This window comes from Benincasa hispida, chromosome 9 (assembly GCF_009727055.1).
Source record: "Benincasa hispida cultivar B227 chromosome 9, ASM972705v1, whole genome shotgun sequence".
Lineage (NCBI taxonomy): Eukaryota > Viridiplantae > Streptophyta > Magnoliopsida > Cucurbitales > Cucurbitaceae > Benincasa > Benincasa hispida.
Window position 1 is genome coordinate 26,515,721 of NC_052357.1, and position 20,879 is coordinate 26,536,599.

Consider the following 20,879-nt stretch of genomic DNA (forward strand, 5'->3'; position numbering starts at 1 on the left):
ATTCAGATATTTTTGAAAAAACTTGTTTCAAAAGCTATTTTGACTCATTTTCAGACACTTCAATTCTTTTTCAAAATGACTTATTTTCAAAATTAAACATTTGGAAAGTTAAATCAAACATAACCTTAGTTTATGTTATTTTTTTATTTTTGAAATTTTTATTTAGTCGAAAGCAACTTAAAATATTATATGATACATTTTTTTAGTACAAGGATGTAGACCAAACGCTCCAATCTCTAAAAAGAAAAGATTATGTCAATTATCGTTGAGCTAATTAGCTATTATATAATACATTTAAAGAGTGTTAATTAGGTTATTTTATCAAATGGTCATTGCTAAACATGGATAATTAGATACCTTCCAATCCATTTGATCTTTGTTTTTAGAATTTCTTTGATTCTGCAATTTCGATTAATCATTTAACCTTTTGTTATGAAATTTGAAAAGATTAATGTTTATGGAATATATTCACATTTATTTAAATATTATTTTATGCATTCAACTCCATATTTCCTTCACGCCTAAAAAATATACTTCATATTTCATATTTTTACCTAAAAGAAAAAGAAAAAAAAAAAAATGTATTAGAAAACAGGGATGATAAAGAACAAAGAAAATAAGAATTAGAGAATAAAGTAGAGAGAAAAAATATTATATTTATTGTAATATATATTACAAAGATATCATAATATATTTGTGGAATTTAAAAAAGTATAGGTTACACAATGTCATTCAAATTTTGTAACTCATGGTTTGGTGGTTATAAATTTGTGTTATTTATACATACATTATGAATATCTACTAGTTATTACATATTCTTTTAAGCATGAGCACAAAAAAAATAATTATTTAGGAAAAATTTAATTGTTAAACAGTCCCTAAAGTTAGTTTTTCGTTATTGTAACTAACCTGATATAATTTTATTATTATTATTTTCTTTGAGGTGATATTATTTTTAAATTGTAAGGCTTATGATATTTTGGTGAAATTAATATTTCATTTATTCAATATAGGAAAAAAAAATACTCTTTTGTTTGATAGATTTTGACTCTAATTTTAATTTTTTTCTTTATCTTTCAAAATATTACATTTGTATTCTCGGAAATGAGTTAAAATTTTATTTGATGCATAAGTTTTAAAATAAACATTTTATCCTTTTATTCCCTTGATGCTTCACGTTTGATCTTTGACATTAACTTGTAATTACTTTTTAGGAAAATTTTTAGCGATAGAAAAATGTCAAACTATTTACAGAAATAACAAAAAAAAAATATTTATAGATATTAATAGACTTCTATCAGCGTTTATCAGTAATAGACTTTTATCAATTTCTATCACTGATAGACATTGATAAACTTTTATCAGTATTTATCAAAGAAGATCAAAATTTTACTATTTTGTGTAAATAGTTTCTCTTATTTTTCTATTTTTGAAAATCCTTCTATTTTTAACTAATTTTCATAGTAATGAAAAATTAGTGAAAATTAAACTTAATTAGGATTTATTTAAGGGTTATTTTCAAATATAGAAAGATGAACCACAATATTTATAGATATAACAAAATGTCAATGTCTATTAGTTATAGTTATTTACCACTCAGTGATAGACTTCTATCAGTTTCTATCATTGATAGACATTGATATACTTTTATCAGCATCTATAAAAAAAAAAATTAAAATTCTACTATTTTGTGTAAATAGTTTCTCTTATTTTTCTGATTTTGAAATTTCCTCTATTTTTTTTAACTAATTTTCATAGTAATAAAAAATTAGTGAAAATTAAACTTAATTAAGATTTATTTAAGGGTTATTTTCAAATATAGAAAAATGAACCATAATATTTATAGATATAACAAAATGTCAATGTCTATCAGTTATAGTTATCTAGATACTATCAATGTCTATCAGTGATAGAATGTGACATTTTGTTATATTTGAAAATCTTTTCAGTAGTTTTGTCATTTAAAATAATTTTTTTAGATTCTTTTAAATTAATTAATATAGGAATTTTAACATTAAGCGTCGAAAATGAGTATTTAATAAAAATCAAAGATAAAAGTATAAATCTTGAAATTTAAGGACCAAATAAAAATCAAACTCTTAAACTAGGAAAATTATTATATTTTAAACTTGGTAACCAAGTAGAAACTATACTGAAAACTTAGAGACCAAAAAATTTTTTTTCTTTACCTAAAAAATAATATTTTCCCCTTTTATATATTACCAACCCACGATATATATGTGTTCTTCAACTTCAATTCATCTTTTTCTCCTCCCATTTCCTTTACATGATCTTCCTAAACAAATTTATAAATTAATTTCCCTAAGATAAAACACCACAAAATATATATACATCCCATCAACAATACATATAAAGAAATCTTTTAAAATAAACGGGCAAAATATTGTGTATATCACTGTAAATATAGTCATAATTTCAATTATATCTTCAAATTTCTATAAGTATTAAAATTGAACCCTCAAACTTAAAATAGTTATAGAAACTAGGCTCTAAAAATGATAAAATTCACCTCTCAAATTTTTACGGTCGTCACAATTTCTACAATTGCGTAAGTTTGAAGGCTCACTTTTAATACTTGTAAGTGTTAGATCTCAATTTTTACTATTCAAAGTCCCATACTATAAAAGTGGTTTTTGCAATTCCACTTAAAAAAACACAGTACATAACAGAAAGAGAAAATGGTCAAGACTATTGGAAATTGGAAGAGTATTGAAATGAGTGAATAATCAAGGATGAAACGGAGAATGAGATTGTAAAACATGAAAATAGTGGCAAAAAGAATTTGATCCAAAACACTCAATCCAAATATAAATTTTGAATTATATTATATTACAAACTCATTCAATTACGAATCTCTAATCAACCTATTAAAGATCTACGAAAGATTTAAAATAGTCAATATCAGGACCGTGTTTAATTTCACCACAATCATCTAACCAAACAGCCACATAGAGACCATCAATATATCTATGGAAAACGTGCCATAAAAAAAAAAAAATAGAGATAATTGAGTACTCTTTCTTTTATAAATAAGGCCATCCTTTAATCTACACAAAGGCAAGAAATATCATATCATCAATGGCGATTCCTTTGTCTTCTACCATTGTTTTCCCATTTTCAACTAAATCACAGCTTCTTCCTAACCAAACCCTTTTCTCCATTAATTCGTCTTCAGATTCTCATTGTTCATGGACATTGAGAACTCAACTTCTTCTTCATCAACCATGTTTGGCATTGTCTAAAAGAACCAGGAAAAATGTATTGTCCGCCATATCTACTGACTCGGAAGTATCGACTCGGTCGGCTGAGGCTGAGACTGAGTTGGCCAAGAAATGGAGGGAGATCCATGGAAGTAATGATTGGGTTGACTTGCTTGAACCGATGAATCCTATTCTCCGATCTGAATTAATTAGGTATGTAACCGACTTTTTAAATGTTAGTTTCATAATGATTATTCAAGTCGGATTGGGTAATGATTTTAGTTTTAATTTTTTATTTTTGAAATTTATGCTTTAATTTCATACTACGGTTCTTATATTTTATTTAGGGAACTTCATGTGTTTTTAGAAGTTTTTGAAATTTTTTTTTAATATTTAAAATTTGACTTGATTTTTTAAAATATCGATGGAAGGAGGATGACAAAAGAAAGAAACTTATAAATAAGAGCAGTATTAAACCAAAAATCAAATGTTTAGATCCCGATTTATAATAATTTAGTTTTTGATTTTGAAAATTAAGTTTATAGACATTATTTTCACCTTCAAATTTCTTTCATTGTTATCTATTTTCACCAATGGTTTAAAAAATCAAGTCAAATTATGAAAACTAAAAAAATGTAGCTTTTAAAAATTTGTTTTTGTTTTTTAGATTTGGTTGAAAATCTAACCATTGTATTTAAGAAAAGAGGCAAGTCATTGTGTTAAAATAAAAATAAAATCAACTTAATTTTTAAAAATAGATAACAAAAAATAAAATAATTACCGATCTTAAATGTGAAATTTTTAAATTTGTGTTTCTCATATATATCTATTGAAGGGAATTAATTTTCCGTAGTGGGAGCAAGCAATCACTTGTGTTTTTTTTTTTTTTTTTTTTTTTTTCAAATTTTAATAACAGAAAGTGAGTTTTTAAAATTAAATTACTTTGTTTAGTTGTTAAATTATCTTCAACTTTGAAAACACCCGAAAATAGTAGATAACAAAATTAAGATACCATTGGAGTTTGTGTTTATAAAATTAATTTTTAAATATTAAAAAAAATTTAAAACAAGATAGCCATCAAATAAGGTCAAAAGGACTTTTGAGTGTTAGAAAACAGTTATCAATTATCTTCTTAATTAAAAAAAGAATTATTTATTAAGCATTAAATTCGTTCCAAATAGATCCTTTTATATTTCTTTTTCGAAATTTTTTGTGCCCTTGTGATTCTTAAATTGAGATTTATGTTTTTTATTGAAAATTTGTGTCTATATGCGATTCTTAAAATTTGATTACTCTACTAGATATAAATTTAAAATCTATGTCGAAAAGAAACCTAAATTTTCAATTTTGTGTTAGTAAATCTATGTAATTTAAAAATTTTGAAGAGTGAGAGACTTTAATTTATAATTTTTGAAAGTTCAGAGATCAAACAGATACAAATCTCAATATCAAACCAACTAAATATCTAATTTAATATTTAGTAGTTGATGTTTGTTTAAGAAAAATTATTTCAAATGATAAAACTATTAGAAAATATTTACAAGATATAACAAAATTTTAGAACTATCAGGAATAGACACTGATGTCTATCAAAAATTATAAATATAAATATAAATATTTTATTATTCTATATTTAAAAATGGCCCTTTGTTTAAAGGCACAACCAAATAGGTATAAAAAAAAAAAAGAAAAAAAAAGAAAAATCCTTATACCATCATATATCCCTCTCCTTCCCTTCCCTTCTCCCAATAATTTGGGCATTGCATTATCACAAGTTTTTGAAAGGAGGGAGAGATGGAAGAGGGATGGGCAAGGTAGAATAATAATGACAATAATATGTTAAATTATTTAAGTTTCCAAAATTTTGAACAAGTTCTAGACTATGTCCTTATCATTGGGAAAGTTTCATTTATACCCTCAACTCTTAAAAGTATTTCAAAACAACCCATTGTATGAATTTTCCATTACAATGAAGATGAAAGTGTTGTGACATGATGATAGCTAGTAAACATACATGAATATGTGTGTTTCAATTATGTATTTACTATTTTGAAAGTTTCATTTCAATTCTTAGAATTAAAATTTTGTTCAAAATAATTGCCTTCTTCTATTAGCATGAAAGACAAAAATATACAACAATACATACTGACGTTTGTAGAAAATCATAATGCTTAATAAATGGTCTATTTAGATTGACTTTATAAATACTTAAAAATGTTTTTAAATACTTAGAAAATCAAATCAATCCAAATCAGACCCAGAGTCACATTCGAAAAAAAAATACTTAGCTGCATCCAATCACAAGCTGCCATGTGGAATTTTTTTCTTTTTTAGAATATTTTTAAAACTCTTTTTCTTTTATAATTGAAGGAGGAGAAGATGCATAAAGATGAGTGTAGCTTGAGATGCATCTAAGTAATCACCCATTTAAAATGGTGTGATTTATGGAAGAAATTTTGAAATTAAGATGAATTATTGCTCCTTTGCGTCACGATATCAAAAAAAATCTTGGGGAACCAAAATTTTTAAAAGGATAAAAACCAAGGACAAACAATAAAAGATGTGATGTCCCTCTCACAATTAATGGACAAACATTATTATAGCTATAAACTCTCTCACAAACATATATACTCTTGTGAAACTCTCTCACAAACATATATACTCTTGTGAAACTCTCTCATGACCCATTCTCCTTTGAACTTATTCAATATTAACTTATTTTGTATGTACATCACTATCATTTTGACTAATATTCCTATTATTCCTAATCAACATAATTTGGAATAATGTGACTAATAATTTTCTCTTATCTTGGAGTGCTTTTGGTGATTTAAAAAGAAAATTATTACTCAATAGAAAATAACCTTAAGCTGGGTTCAAGAATAAAATATTATGGTCTATAGATATTTTTAAAAAGTTGTAAAAACAAAAAATTAAAATAAATAAATAAGGACCTTTTTTTTGGTAGGGAATATGAAAAATAGAAATTTGAAAATAATGAATTAAATGAAAATAAAATCGTATTTTATATTTATAGTTATGTGTTTATTAGCAAAATTTAAAAATTAGATTCTAATTTAAACAGTTGTTTTAAATGTGTTTGATATATATATAATATATATATATATATAATATATAATATATATATATATATATATATAATATAGCATATAACTAAATGTAGTTATCCATTAAATATTAGATTGACTATGGAATATTATTAATTAATTTATGAACATGTTTTATGTTAAAAAAATTATATATATTATCTTATATATATTATATATATTTATATTACATTATATAAAATATATTTTAATGTAAAAAAAAATGAATAAATTATAAACATAATATACTTTATTTCTAAATTTTTTTTTATCTCTATTTAATATAATTTTGCATTTAAAAATTCATTATTCAAATTCTATATTTAACGAAAACATAAAAATGTTGTTTTAAAAATTTGCACGGTTTGGATCACATGACCCAAAAACATTTTTGAGAATTGTTTATAAAAAACACACATTTGTTGAATTCAATGAATCTGAAAATATAAAACAGAATCTAGATGACCAACGAAATAGACTTTATATATTTGGTTAAATTATAGATTTGGTACTTATAATTTGAAAAAAAGTTAGAATTCAATCCTTATATATTTAAAAGTTAGAATTTAGTCTAGTTTAATAAAATCTCATAAATAAGTTATATAATGGGATTTTTTTAAAATAAAATAAAATAAAAAATAAATAATTTATAAAATATAGCAAAATTTTAAAACTATCAATGATATTGATAGACATTCATAGAAGTCTATCAGTATTTATCAATGTCTATTATTAATAGTTATAAAATTTTGCTATATCTTGTAAATATTTTCAATAGTTTACCATTTGAAATGATTTCTCTTCTATAATTTTTTATAGATACTTATAGAAAGTCTATTAATATTTATCAGTGTCTATTATTAATAATTCTAAAATTTTGTTATATATGGTAAATATTTTCAACAATTTTATCATTTGAAATAATTTATCTTCTATAATTTGATAAAATCTTTATAAATAATCTTTATGGGTCGGATTTTGTAGATATGGAGAAATGACACAAGCATGTTACGATGCATTTGTGTATGACCCATATTCCAAGTATTGTGGTACCTCAAGATACGCTTTGGAAAGCTTCTTCCAAAGCCTAGGCATGGAAAACCAAGGCTACCAAGTCACTCGCTTCCTTTACGCCACCGGCAATATCCAAATGCCTAATTTATTCATCAAGCCTCGTTGGCCCAAGCTGTGGAGCAAGCATGCCAATTGGATAGGGTATGTGTCTAATGGTATATCAAGTTTTATGTTTCTAACCTCGACATTTACCACTACTCTCTTTTTGTTTTGTTTATTGTGTCTCGTAGGTACGTGTCGGTTTCTGATGATGAGACTTCAAAGCGTTTGGGGAGACGTGACATCGTTATTGCGTGGAGAGGGACAGTGACAAGGCTAGAGTGGGTGGCAGATTTGACAAATTATTTGAATCCTATTTCATCAGGAAAAATTCAATGTCCTGATCCAGCTGTGAAGGTGGAATCTGGGTTTCTGGATTTATATACTGACAAGGAAAATGAGTGCAATTTTTGTAAATTTTCTGCTAGAGAACAAATCTTGGCAGAGATGAAACGACTATTGGAGAAGTTTAAGGATGAGGAAGTGAGCATCACGTTAACTGGTCACAGCCTTGGTAGTGCTTTGGCAATGATAAGTGCGTATGATATTGCCGAAACAGGCTTGAACAAGACAGCAGATGGTCGCGATGTACACATTTCCGTTTTCTCCTTTGCAGGTCCTCGAGTGGGTAACATCCGATTTAGGGAACGACTGAATAACCTAGGCGTAAAGGTAATTCTTTTTTTGTTCTTTCAAGTTATACTTTAAAGAATTAAATAACTTAAACATGTGAAATGTCCTTTAGAGTAAAAGTGAGAGCATACAGACGAAATTGAAAAAAAAAAAAAAACACCAAACCAGACTAAACCAAAACAATTACCACTAATCAGCATAAATTGGTGAATTGGTCTTTGGTGTCAATTTGAGTTGACATTTTTTTGAGTTGAACAATTGCGGAGTGGGGAATTGAACTTACGATCTCTTGGATCGGAGTACATGTCAATACCACTAAGGTAAGTTCACTTTGGTAAATGATAAAAATATTAAATTAAAGTGAAATAGATAATGACATGTATTATCACCCCTTCTCAAATTCCTCAATGCAAATATAGATTGAGTTGCCACTCTATCTTGTCTGCTATCCACTTTATTCTACCATGTCAAGCCAAAACAACTTATGTAGTTTATGATATTCAATGACAATGATTAAATATAGAATCAAAATTCAAAGCTTAAAGACAGCTATAGAGTTTCAGGACCTAAATTAATAATTTTTTTAAATTTTTTTTATTTAATTAAATGAGATCTAAACTTTAATAAACCATAAAATATTTGTGTTTTTAACAAACAGGTATTGAGAGTAGTGAATGTTCATGATATAGTACCAAAATCACCTGGACTTTTCTTCAATGAAAACTTACCACCATGGCTATTGAAGATGATTGAATGGCTTCCATGGACTTACATACACGTTGGTGTTGAGCTCAAATTGGATCACTTGGATTCACCGTATCTACGACGTTCTACCGATGCCGGTTGTTCACATAATTTGGAGGCTCATTTACATCTACTCGCCGGGTAAAAAAAACTTATTCTCTAATGAGAAACAATATCAATTTAAGACCAGTTTGGAATAACTTTTTAACCATTGTCATTCTAAACAAGCCTTTCATCGTGATCTCTATATACCATACGGTTTAAGCTTAGTTTCAATTCGAATGCAGATATCAAGGGAAGGGTATGAAGTTTGAGCTTGCAATTGGGAGAGATCCAGCATTGGTGAATAAATCATGTGATTTCTTAGAAGATAAATATGTGGTTCCACCAATGTGGAGACAAGATGAGAACAAAGGCATGATATATGTTGATGGTCGTTGGGTGTTTGCTGAGAGGGAAAATATTGATGGTCACCCTGAAGATACACATCATCATCTCAAAGAAATAGGGTTGTTTTCGGACAGCAATTAAAATATCTATGTCGATAGAAAAATTTGATCTCTTAATTTTATGGATTTGTCGCAGAGATATTCTTAAAAAAATGTTAATCAAGAAATTTTTACAACTTCTAAAATCCAACGGTTTGTATTTATGCTCATATAGGTGAATTTTTTTAAGGGGAAGTTTATATGTGTTTTTGTATAAAATATTTTGGGTGTTCTTTTAATTTAGTTCCTCTTATTTCAAATGTCTGGATTTAGTCTCTTGCATTTCAAGATTTTTGCAATGGTACCATTTTGCGATGGGTGGATATATTAAATTTGGTGATCATAAAACTTAGGAAAAAAAAAGAGAGAGAGAGAAAGTTATACCCTATTAAAGTATGTATTTATCACAAGTTCTTTACAAGGAGTATATAGAAGTATAAATACTACACTAAAGCCTAAGAATAGAGCCTACAAAATCTCTAACCATATTAAAGACCCTCCAACTAGGACTATGTATACATTCACACCCTCCCTCAAACTTAAGGCGGTTAGGTTGAAATCAGTTTGAGGTTGTTAAGTAGTTGGAGAAAACGACTGGGAGACAAAGCTTTAGTGAAAATGTCGGCAGGTTGCTTAGTGGTGGAAACAAATCATAAAAGTAAAGTTTTACTTAGGAGATGATGACGCACAAAGTGACAATCATTCTCACTATGCTTGGTGCGCTCATGAAAAACATCATTGTGAGCAATCTGAATAGCACTACGATTGTCACAGTGAAGAATAGTTGCAAATGACTGAGGGACGCCCATATCAGCAAGAAGCCAATGAAGCCACAAGAGCTTTGACATAGCATCAGCTAGAGCGCGATATTCAGACTCTGTACTAGAATGGGAAACTACACTATGTTTCTTACTTTGTCAAGAAATGAGAGAGTGACCGAGGTAGAAACAGTAACTAGAGGTGGAACATCGGTTAATAGGATCATCAGCCCAATCAATATGAGAGTAGCTGGACAAACCAGGGAAGACTGGGAAGAGAACTGAAGTCCATGTCCCAAAGTTCCTTTGATATAATGGAGGATACGAAGAACAATAGTAAAATGTATGGTCCGAGGAGCAACCAAGAATTGACTAACAATGTGAACAATATATGCAATGTTAGGACGAGGGACTATCAAATAAATGAGACTGCCAACAAATTAACGATAGAGACTGGCATCCTCAAGTGGAACGCCATCAAATGGAGTCAAGCGAACATTGGAATCGAATGGTGTTGGAGCCGTAGCAGAGTCAATGGTACCAGAGCGCACCAAAAGATCTGAGGCATACTTCGTGTTGGGGTTGATGCCCTAAAGTCTCATGTCCTATAATTTGTAAACAGTATGTACGAACGCTTGTGTTGTTAATATATGATATTTACTTCACATCTTGTATTTTGCTCATTTACTTGTTTTATTTGCTTTACCACAAACCAATAAACATAAAATCCTTGGTTATCTGTATGTGACTCAAGCATGTATGTGCTGACATACAAGTGGATCATGTCTTGAGTGATAACCAAAATGGTCTATAGTATATGGATATAGGAGGGAAACCTTATCCTGGTAACGCTATGGATACGGCTCGCTTTGTGGAATGGTCACAAGTGTTGTGACTTGTCACAGATGGTCTGATCTTGATCATTTGTGTTGGGGACATGCGAGCGGGGGCGTCCTATACAAAGAGTTTGTATAAGACTTGACCACGAAGTGTTAACATCTCGTTATATAACACCATTCATGACAGAGACTTCACTTCACTAGGATGACCATAGGTAACATGACCTCAATCCTGAGTGAGTTGGGAACTCCTACTATTGAGGGTGGTCCTTTGATTTATATGGGTGCGAGTGGCCAAGTCGCCGATTCAAACCTACAATTTTGGGGTTCGTCTGATTTGGGAGCTGGGAACTCAGCTGCACAAGCTGGAATTCACTCCTTCCCCGAGGCAGGGGTAAGTAGATAGATGGCTCCCTTAAGGGCTGATTCTGGGGCTTGAACGATGTGTTGCCACACACCTTTTCTTGGACCGAGAGGTGTTCACACATAGTTGGACTATGTTGTATTGTTCATTAGAGGAATCAGTGGTACTTAAGGAGTGAGATGTAACTGCAGGGGTAAAACGGAAATTTGGCTCAACTGTACTTACGAGCATCTGTGAAGGGTCATCGTACTCATGATTGGTTATATCCGATGGACACAGAAATATATCTGTGGTAAGAAGAGTTCAACTGTTGGTCTTTAGTGGAATGCTTGAAAGTTAACAGATGGTAGATCTCGTGGCTAAAGAGTTTAGTCAACTATTCACGGACCGTTGGAGCTTCGAGCCACAGGTTCATTAGGTCCTCTGGGTAGTTTAGATAAAGTCGAGAACCAATATTTTCGTTAATTTGAAATGTTCAAATTGACAAGAGGAAGTTCGATTATATATGATATAATTGGACTGGTTAATTATATATGATATAATTGGCAAATGTATGAGATATATTATTATGGAGGAAATTAGATATAAATATGATTTGTATCAAGTAGAGGAGAAAAATACTATAGTAGATATGTGATATCAAACTATAGGATATCAATATAATATGATTATATTAATTAATTAATTAATTAGCTGATTAATTATATGATAATTAATCCCTTTTCCACGTTCGGACGTTAGTTAGTTGGTAGCGTTGGTTATTGTAACCGATGGGTTAAAAATGAAAATAGTTTTCATTTTGAATGATACAATTAATATTCATCTTCTGCCTAAAAGATTTCGTGAAACGATCGTCCGAGAACCTATATGATAGTTGCTTCTCTGCCTAAACGATCGTCTACCTCGCGATTTAACTAAACGATTGTATACGTTTTTCCTAAACGATCATTCAGCACTTCCTACACGATCGTGTAGCTCCTCTATGCGATAAGCACTTCCCTATACAATAGCATTGTTTACTCTCCCACTTGCTTATCTCCTACACGACTCGTTTCCTCCATCCTCTACCAAATTCACCAAAGCCTACCCTTTGGGTTTTCATTCCGAGAATACCCGGGGTTCATTAGTTGTGGTGTCGTCCCCGTTGCGGCATTCGTGTTGGCGTTGATCGTGCTGTTACAGTCGACGTTCCCCTCGGGTCTTGGTATATCTCTTGGAGGGTTTCCACTGTGTTGGAGTTCTAGAGTGTGAAAATAGTCTTCAACTGGTATGAAACTCTATCCCTTATGATTTTGTTTGTTCTTAGCATGCCGATAATTAGGTTTATTTGCATAATTGTATGTGATGAATGTATATTGTTATATTTCGGTCACGGTAAGATTGAAGCGATCCGAAGCACTCATGAAACTCATCGGTATGAGATCCTTCACTTCGCTTGAGACAACGAATAACCAGCAAAGCTTAATGATACTTCAAGGCCAAGAAAGTAAGTCAGTGAGCCCAAATCCTTCATCTCAAAGTGTTCACCAAGGTAGTGTTATAGATTAGAAACTGTTGGGGTTGATGCCCTAAAGTCTCATGTCCTGTAGTTTGTAAACAGTATGTACAAATGCTTGTGTTGTTAATATATGATATTTACTTCACATCTTGTATTTTGCTCAGTTACTTGTTTTATTTTCTTTACAACGAACCAATAAACATAAAATTTATGGTTATTTGTATGTGACTCAAGCATGTATGTGGTGACATACAAGTGAATCATGTCTTGAGTGATAACCAAAATAGTATGTAGTATATGGATAAATGAGGGAAACCTTAGTGTTATGGACGTGACCCGCTTTGTGGAATGGTTACAAGTGTTGTGACTTGTCACAGATGGTCTGATCCTAATCATTCATGTTGGGGACATGCAAGCGGGGGTGTCCTATACAAAGAGTTTGTATAAGACTTGACCACGAAGTGTTAATGTCTCATTATATAACACCGTTCATGACAGAGACTTCACTTCACTAGGATGACCTAGGTAACACGACCTCAATCCTGAGTGAGTTGGGAACTCCTGCCATTGATGGTAGTCCTTTGATTTGCATGGGTGTGAGTGGCCAGTTCGCCGATTCAAACCTACTATTTTGGGGATTCGTCTGATTTGGGAGCTGGGAACTCAGCTACACAAGATGGAATTCACTCCTTCCCCGAGGTAAGGGTAAGTAGATAGATAGCTCCCTTAAGGTTGATTCCGAGGCTTGAACCATGTGGCGCCACATACCTTCTCTTGGCCCGAGAGGTGTTCACACATAGTTGGACTATGTTGTACTGTTCATTAGAGGAATCAGTGGTACTTAAGGAGTGAGATGTAACTGAAGAGGCATAATAGTAATTTGGCCCAGTTGTACTTACGAGCATCTGTGAAGGGTCATTGGTACTCATGATTGGTTATATCCGATGGACACAGAAATATATCTGTGGTAAGAAGAGTTCAGCTGTTGGTCTTTAGTGGAATGCTTGAAAGTTAACAGATGGTAGATCTTGTGGCTAAAGAGTTTAGTCAACTATTCACGGACCGTTGGAGCTTCGAGCCACAGGTCCATTAGGTCTCTTAGGTAGCTTGGATAAAGTTGAGAACCAATATTTGAGTTTATTTGAAATGTTCAAATTGACAAGAGTAAGTTCGATTATATATGATATAATTTTACTGGTAAATTATATATGATATAATTGACTGAATGTATGAGATACATTATTTTGGAGAAAATTAGTTATAAATATGATTTATATCAAGTAAAGGAGAAAGTACTATAGTAGATATGTGATATCAAATATAGGATAAAATATAATATGATTATATTTATTAATTAATTAATTGGTTAATTATATGATAATTAAACCAATTTTCACATTTGGACGTGGGTTAGTGGGAATGAGTCGGTTATTGTAACCGATGAAATAAAAATGAAATGGTTTCATTTTTTGAATCAATCATTTGATTGCCCTTTCAATCGCCTAAAAGATTTCGAGAGCGTGCGTTGGTGAACATTCTAAGCGATCAGTTAAGAAAATCAAGAGATTATACGATAGCTCTTCTCCGCCTAAACGATCGTCTACCTCGTGCTAAACGATCACACACTGTCGCCTACATGATCAGATAGCTTCTCTAAATGATCGTATAGTATGCCGGTTTTACTAAACGATCATGTACCTTTTCCTAAACGATCGTTCAATAAATACTACATGATCGTGTAGCTCCTCCTAAACGATAAGCATCTCTGCTATGTGACAGCGGCGTTTTCCCTTCCACTTGCTTATCGCCTACACGATTTGTGTTTCCTCTTTCCTCTACCTAATTCACCAAAGCTCACCCTTTGGGTTTTCACTCCGAGAATACCAGAGGCTCTTTAGTGGTGGTGTCGTCCCCACGACATTCGTGTTGCAATTGTTGATGCTGCTGTTGGGCATTGGTAGATCGCGTGGAGGTTTTTGTTGCGGTGAGTTCTAGAGTTTCGAAGACGGTCTTCAACTAGTATGGAACTCTCATCTTGTTATATCTTTGTCTTAGCATGCCGTTAATTAAGATTTGTATGCATAACTATATATGTTGAATGTATATTGATGTATTTTGGTCACTGTGAGATCGGAGTGATCCGAACGCGCTCATGGAACTCTTAAATATGAGATCCTTCAATTGATATCAGAGCCAAGTTGTGATACTCCGATTTCATCTATTGCAATGAAATAAGATTTACATTCATGGTGGGTGCATTTTTACGCTGTTTAATGGTTAAACTTCTTGTGGATGTACGAATTAATGGATGTTTTCGGGAGGATTAGCCTCGGTTTGATTTAAATCCTTTTACATTTGCGATTGTTGTAAAGGCCCCTGCGTTTTTTGGCATTAATAATCGTTATCAAGTCTGTATTCAAAGTTTGTTTGAAGTTTTAAGTCGTTCGTCGAAGAAGCAGATCTGTGTAAGCGTTGCATAAGAGTGGTATGCGATATGGGCAAGCGTTGCAGTTCTTCAAAGAAGGAGGCGATCTAGGGTTAATCGCATCGTACATAAGATGTTCTACGCGATTGCTGTTGATCGCATCGTAAAGATGAAGGAGTACGTGAACGCTATTGAACGCATCGGTTAAACGATGGGGTATGTAACAAAAGTTGATCATATCGTTATGATGATCGGGTACACAATCGCTAAGTATCGCGTCGTGTAGACGATGAGGTGCTTGCGGATCGCTTAACGCACAGGCGCACTAGACCATCATTTAGGTCAACAAGCTTCATCGCTTAGTAACTGACTATACGATTGCTTAGCATCACAAGGTAAGTCGTTTACCTTGTTGCACGCATCGTGTAGACGATGAAATGCTCGCGGATCGCTTAACGCGCAGGCGCGCTAGACGATCGTTTAGGTCAACAAACTTCATCGCTTAGTAACTGACTAAGCGATCGCTTAGCATCGCAAGGTAAATCGTTTATCTGGTTGCATGCATTGTGTAGACGATGAGATGCTCACATATCGTCTAAATAACACGTGCTAGAAGATCGTTTAGACCAGCAAGCTTCATCATTTAGTGAACTGACTAAACGATTGCTTAGTAACGCGAGGTAAATCGTTTACCTATCGTCGCACTACACGATCGTATAGACGATTAGGCTTCGTAGCCTCGTTGTTGTCTATGCGATCGTTTACTTATGCTTTTATCGTTTAGTCGCACTGAACGATCGTCTACCTACTGAAGTTTACTACACGATGAAGACCTCTTGGCAGTTCAAGATCTAGTTCGCTAATGAACTGGTTTGCTCGATGAAAAATGTAATAGATAGGATTTTTTCATTCCAATTTTTTGTAAAGGCTCATCCTGGTCCATTAATCCTTTATTTATTACATGCATCATCTCTTTATTGTAATTGTTATAATTTAGAGAAGCATGATTTAATTATGTCAGAGCATGCTCGTGCATCATATGATATAAGAGTTATATTTATATATGCATAAAAAGCATTGACATGCATCATCTTTATATTATAATTGTTATAGTATGAGGGTGAATGATAGCATGTTTGCTTGGTTGTTACGTGTTATATAAAAGTTATGTATAGTAATGACCGGACATTGCATGAAGTATAATACATAGGTTATTTTATAAATATTATAAATGCCTCTTTGTGCACAATGATTTTAGTTGTTTCTTTTTAAAAGTTAAAGAGGAATTAGAACTAAAAGAAGAAAGAAATGCATGCTCACTTAGGTTTAATTCATGGTTTTAAAGTGTTTAAAACTTGGATCACATAGACTTAAGATCACGGTTCTAAGTCGATTAGCAACCCTAAGCTTTAATATTTTAATGAGTTTAATAGGATTAAATTGGTTAATAAAAGATTAAAGTGTAGCAAGTCTATCTATAAGGGACCTTTTTTCAAAGGCGAGTTCTGCTAGGCTAAGGTATTTAAGTTAACGGAAACGTAACACCGCTACTTGGGAACTTACCTGGAAAGGTAAATTAGATAGATTTAATGCATGCATGCAAGTTAAAGACAGTCCATTAAAGTGTTTAAATGTGATTACTTGAACTTGTTCATATTTCATAGATAAATGTTGTTTATGAATAGAGTTTAAAAAGACGACTTAGACTAAAATCAATAGCCAAATTGTCTAAGTTAATGAATCCATAGGTAGAACATTCAGTGGGAGGTACTTGGGGCATAAGATGCTCTACTTAAAACTTTCACATTTCTCCTAAATAGTTCACACCATGAGATCTATCCTCGGCCTCGCGGCATCTTTGGCGTGCCTCTCCAACGGATGGTGTTTGGGTAGGTCAATATCAAGGTGGATGGAGAGACGGTTCATAGTAAGTGGGAGCGCAAAGTGCGACAACATATCTCTTGGTCTCCCTCGTTAGGTTGAATAAAGTTATTGTGCATCGCCTCGAGGCACCCTAGGAGTGTCCCCCTAAAGGATGGTAGTTTTGCATGTTTCTGTATTTGATCTCCTGTAAGAGGATAAAGTAACTTAGTCTCTTGTCCAAATCTACTTCTTCCCTACGGTGGGCTCATTAGGGTGGGACACTGGCACCGAAAGCGCGAGGTTACGCTTATGCGGAATAGTTAAAGGTTAATAATTCTAGACCCAAAAATGGTGGCTGTTAGGTTCAGTTCCAAGAGTTGGTTCTGCCTAATGGTTGAGAATGTCTCATCCCAACGAAGGGGCAACTGATCACCCTACCAGTGGCGTTTGTCCTGCCTCACTGGGGCATCATTGCAAAATAGAAGTCTATAACTTAGGGTACTTGAAACTGTTTTGCAAAACTGATTGGTTTAAAAGTGGTTTAGGAAAATCTAATAAAGTTTTGTTCGTATTTTCAACAATTCAAAATGGCAACCACCACATTAGCATTGCTAAGCACCGAAAAACTTACTAGCGATAATTTCGCAACATGGAGACATATGATCATGACGATCTTGATCATCAAGGATCTAATGTTCACTCGAACGGTTTGAGGCTTGTCCTCCTATTCCAGCTTCTAATGTTGCTTGAAATGTTCGGGAGGCATATGAGCAATGGACAAGGGCAAATGAGAAGGCCCGAGCCTACATCTTGGTAAGTATTTCTAAAGTCTTGGCCAAGAAACATGAGCCTATGGTCTCAACGCATGAGATCATGGAGTCCTTGCAGGGGATGTTTAGACAACCGTCTGAACAGTTTATGCATGAGGCTCTTAGATACATATTCAACTCCAAAATGGAAGAAGGCACCTCTGTTCGTGAACATGTGCTAAACATGATGCCACTTTAATGTGGCAGAGTTGAATGGGTCTACCATCGATGAGGGCAGCCAGGTTAGCATAATCCTGCATTCTTTGCCGGAGAGCTTCTCGCACTTTGTTAGCAATGTGATTCTTAACAAAGTGAAATGTAACCTTACAACTCTCCACAACGAGTTGCAGACATACCAATTTTTAATGAAAAATAAGGAAAAGCAGAAGCGTGAGGAATGTTGCTTCATCCTCCAGGACGTTCCATAGAGGTTCGACCTCAGGAATGAAGTCTGCACCTTCTGCTTCTAACTCTGCAAAGGGGAAGAAGAAGAAGGGTGGTAAAGGAAAAAGGGAAGACACCTGCTAACCCACCGCCTGTCGCCCCAAGTAGGTGTTCACCAGTTGCTAAGGAAAAGTATTTCCACTGCAACCAAGATGGACATTGAAAGAGGAACTGTCCTCGATATCTGAAAAAGAAGAAAGAAGCCAAGGCTAAGGCCAAGGCCGATAAAGGGTAATGTGATTTACTTGTGCTTGAAACTTGTTTGGTGGAGAATGATGATTCTGTCTGGATAATTGATTCAGGCGCCACTAACCATGTTTTTTCTTCTTTTCAGGGGATTAGATCTTGNAAACTTGTTTGGTGGAGAATGATGATTCTGTCTGGATAATTGATTCAGGCGCCACTAACCATGTTTTTTCTTCTTTTCAGGGGATTAGATCTTGGCGACAGCTAGAAGCTGGTGAGATGACGATGCGAGTAGGCACCGGACACGTCGTTTCAGCTGTGGTAGTGGGGGGATTCCAGTTAGCTTTACAAAATAGGTTTCTTATTTTAAATGATGTATATATTGTTCTTGAACTAAAAAGAAACCTTATTTCTGTAAAGTGTTTATTGCAATGTAAATATACTATCTCTTTAATGTGGATAAAGCGTTTATTCATAAAGATGGTGTTTTTATTTGCATAGCAAATATGGAATCAAATTTATATGTGCTAAGGTTTTTAGCCATTAATTCCTTCCATAATACTGAATTATTCAGAATTGCCGTAACTCAATCAAAACGCCAACGAATTTCTCTAAAAGAAAATGCAGTGTATATATATTTCCTTGTTAGACATGGTTTGCTCGATGATGAGTTACACTTCTTTACCGGACTCGTTTTGGGGTTTCGAGTGGAGACTGCAGTGTATATATACTCAACTGTGTTCCCTTTAAGAGTATTGCAAGAACACTTATGGAGTTGTGTAACGGGTATAAAGCTAGTTTACGCCACTTTCGCATTTGGGGTTCCCCTGCACATGTGCTTGAGGCTAATCCCAAGAAGTTGGAACCACGGTCGAGGTTATGTCTCTTTATAAGCTACACCATAGGTACACAAGGGGGTTATTTTTATGATCTGACTGAAAATAGGGTGTTTGTTTCAACAAGTACTACTTTCCTAGTGGAGGATCATATAAGAGAGCACAGTTCACAAAGTAAAGTCATGTTGTGTGAGCTTTCCAATGAAACTACAGAAACTTCAACAAGAGTTATTGAAGAGCCTGATACATCAGCAAGGGTTGTTGATGGGAGTTCATCTAGTAGGTCGGTTCCACCTCAAGAGTTGAGGAAACCTCGATGTAGTGGGAGGGTTGCGAACCCACCCGTTCGCTATCTGGGTTTCATGGAAATCCTTGCTATGGTAGCAGATGGTGACGTCGAGGATCCGTTGTCTTATAAGAAGGTAATGGAGGATGTTGATCGGGATGAATGGATCTATAAGAAGATAATCAACGCTTTAGTAGTCTTCTTAGCGTTATACATAGACGATATCCTACTCCTTGGGAATGATGTAGGTCTACTAACTGCGGTTAAGAACTGGCTAGCGACCCAATTCCAAATGAAAGGTTTGGGAAAGGAACCTTTCTTTTGGGATCGTAAGAACAAAGTGCTAGCACTGTCTCAGGCATTGTACATTGACAAGTTGTTGCTCAAGTACTCAATGCAAGACTCTAGGAGAGGCCTACTGCCATTTAGACATGCAGTCACTTTGTCTAAGGAAATGTGTCTTAAGACGCCTCAAGAGGTTGAGTAGATGAGACGGATCAGTCTAAACCAGGCCATTTTAATGTTGCTGACCTGTTTATGAAGGCTCTCACAGCTACAGTGTTTGAGGGTCACCAACAGAGCATGGGTCTACAGGATCGCCTGCGGTTAGACTAGGGCAAGTGGGAGATTTTCTTGTACTTTGCTTTTATGCCCTAATTTATTGTTTTTACTAAGTTTTTTGTACACCCCACTTCGCTTTAGGACAAGTGGGATATTGTTGGGGTTGATGCCCTAAAGTCTCGTGTCCTGTAGTTTGTAAACAGTATGTACAAACGCTTGTGTTGTTAATATATGATATTTACTTCACATCTTGTATTTTGCTAAGTTACTTGTTTTATTTTCTTTACAACGAACCAATAAACATTAAATTTCTGGTTATTTGTATGTGACTCAAGCATGTATGTGGTGACATACAAGTGAATCATGTCTTGAGTGATAACCAAAATGGTATGTAGTATATGGATAAAGGAGGGAAACCTTATCCATGTAACGCTACGGACGCGACCCGCTTTGTGGAATGGTCATAAGTGTTGTGACTTGTTATAGATGGTCTGATTTTGATCATTCGTGTTAGGGACATGCGAGCGAGGGCATCCTATACAAAGAGTTTGTATAAAACTTGACCACGAAGTGTTAATGTCTCGTTATATAACACCGTTCATGATAGATACTTTACTTCACTAGGATGACCATAGGTAACATGACCTCAATCCTAAGTGAGTTGGGAACTCCTGCCATTGAGGGCAGTTCTTTGATTTGCATGG

The 20,879-nt window shown here is 33.4% G+C and overlaps 1 protein-coding gene across 1 annotated transcript; it reads left to right on the plus strand.

Moving 5' to 3' along the window:
* Positions 1-3,062: 3,062 nt before the first annotated feature.
* Positions 3,063-9,545, plus strand: LOC120086092 (phospholipase A1-Igamma2, chloroplastic-like). Its single transcript, XM_039042533.1, has 5 exons — positions 3,063-3,434; positions 7,313-7,543; positions 7,633-8,113; positions 8,733-8,959; positions 9,106-9,545. The coding sequence occupies exons 1-5, from the start codon at positions 3,100-3,102 to the stop codon at positions 9,347-9,349; spliced, it is 1,518 nt and encodes a 505-aa protein (XP_038898461.1). The 5' UTR covers positions 3,063-3,099; the 3' UTR covers positions 9,350-9,545.
* The last annotated feature ends 11,334 nt before the right edge of the window (positions 9,546-20,879 follow it).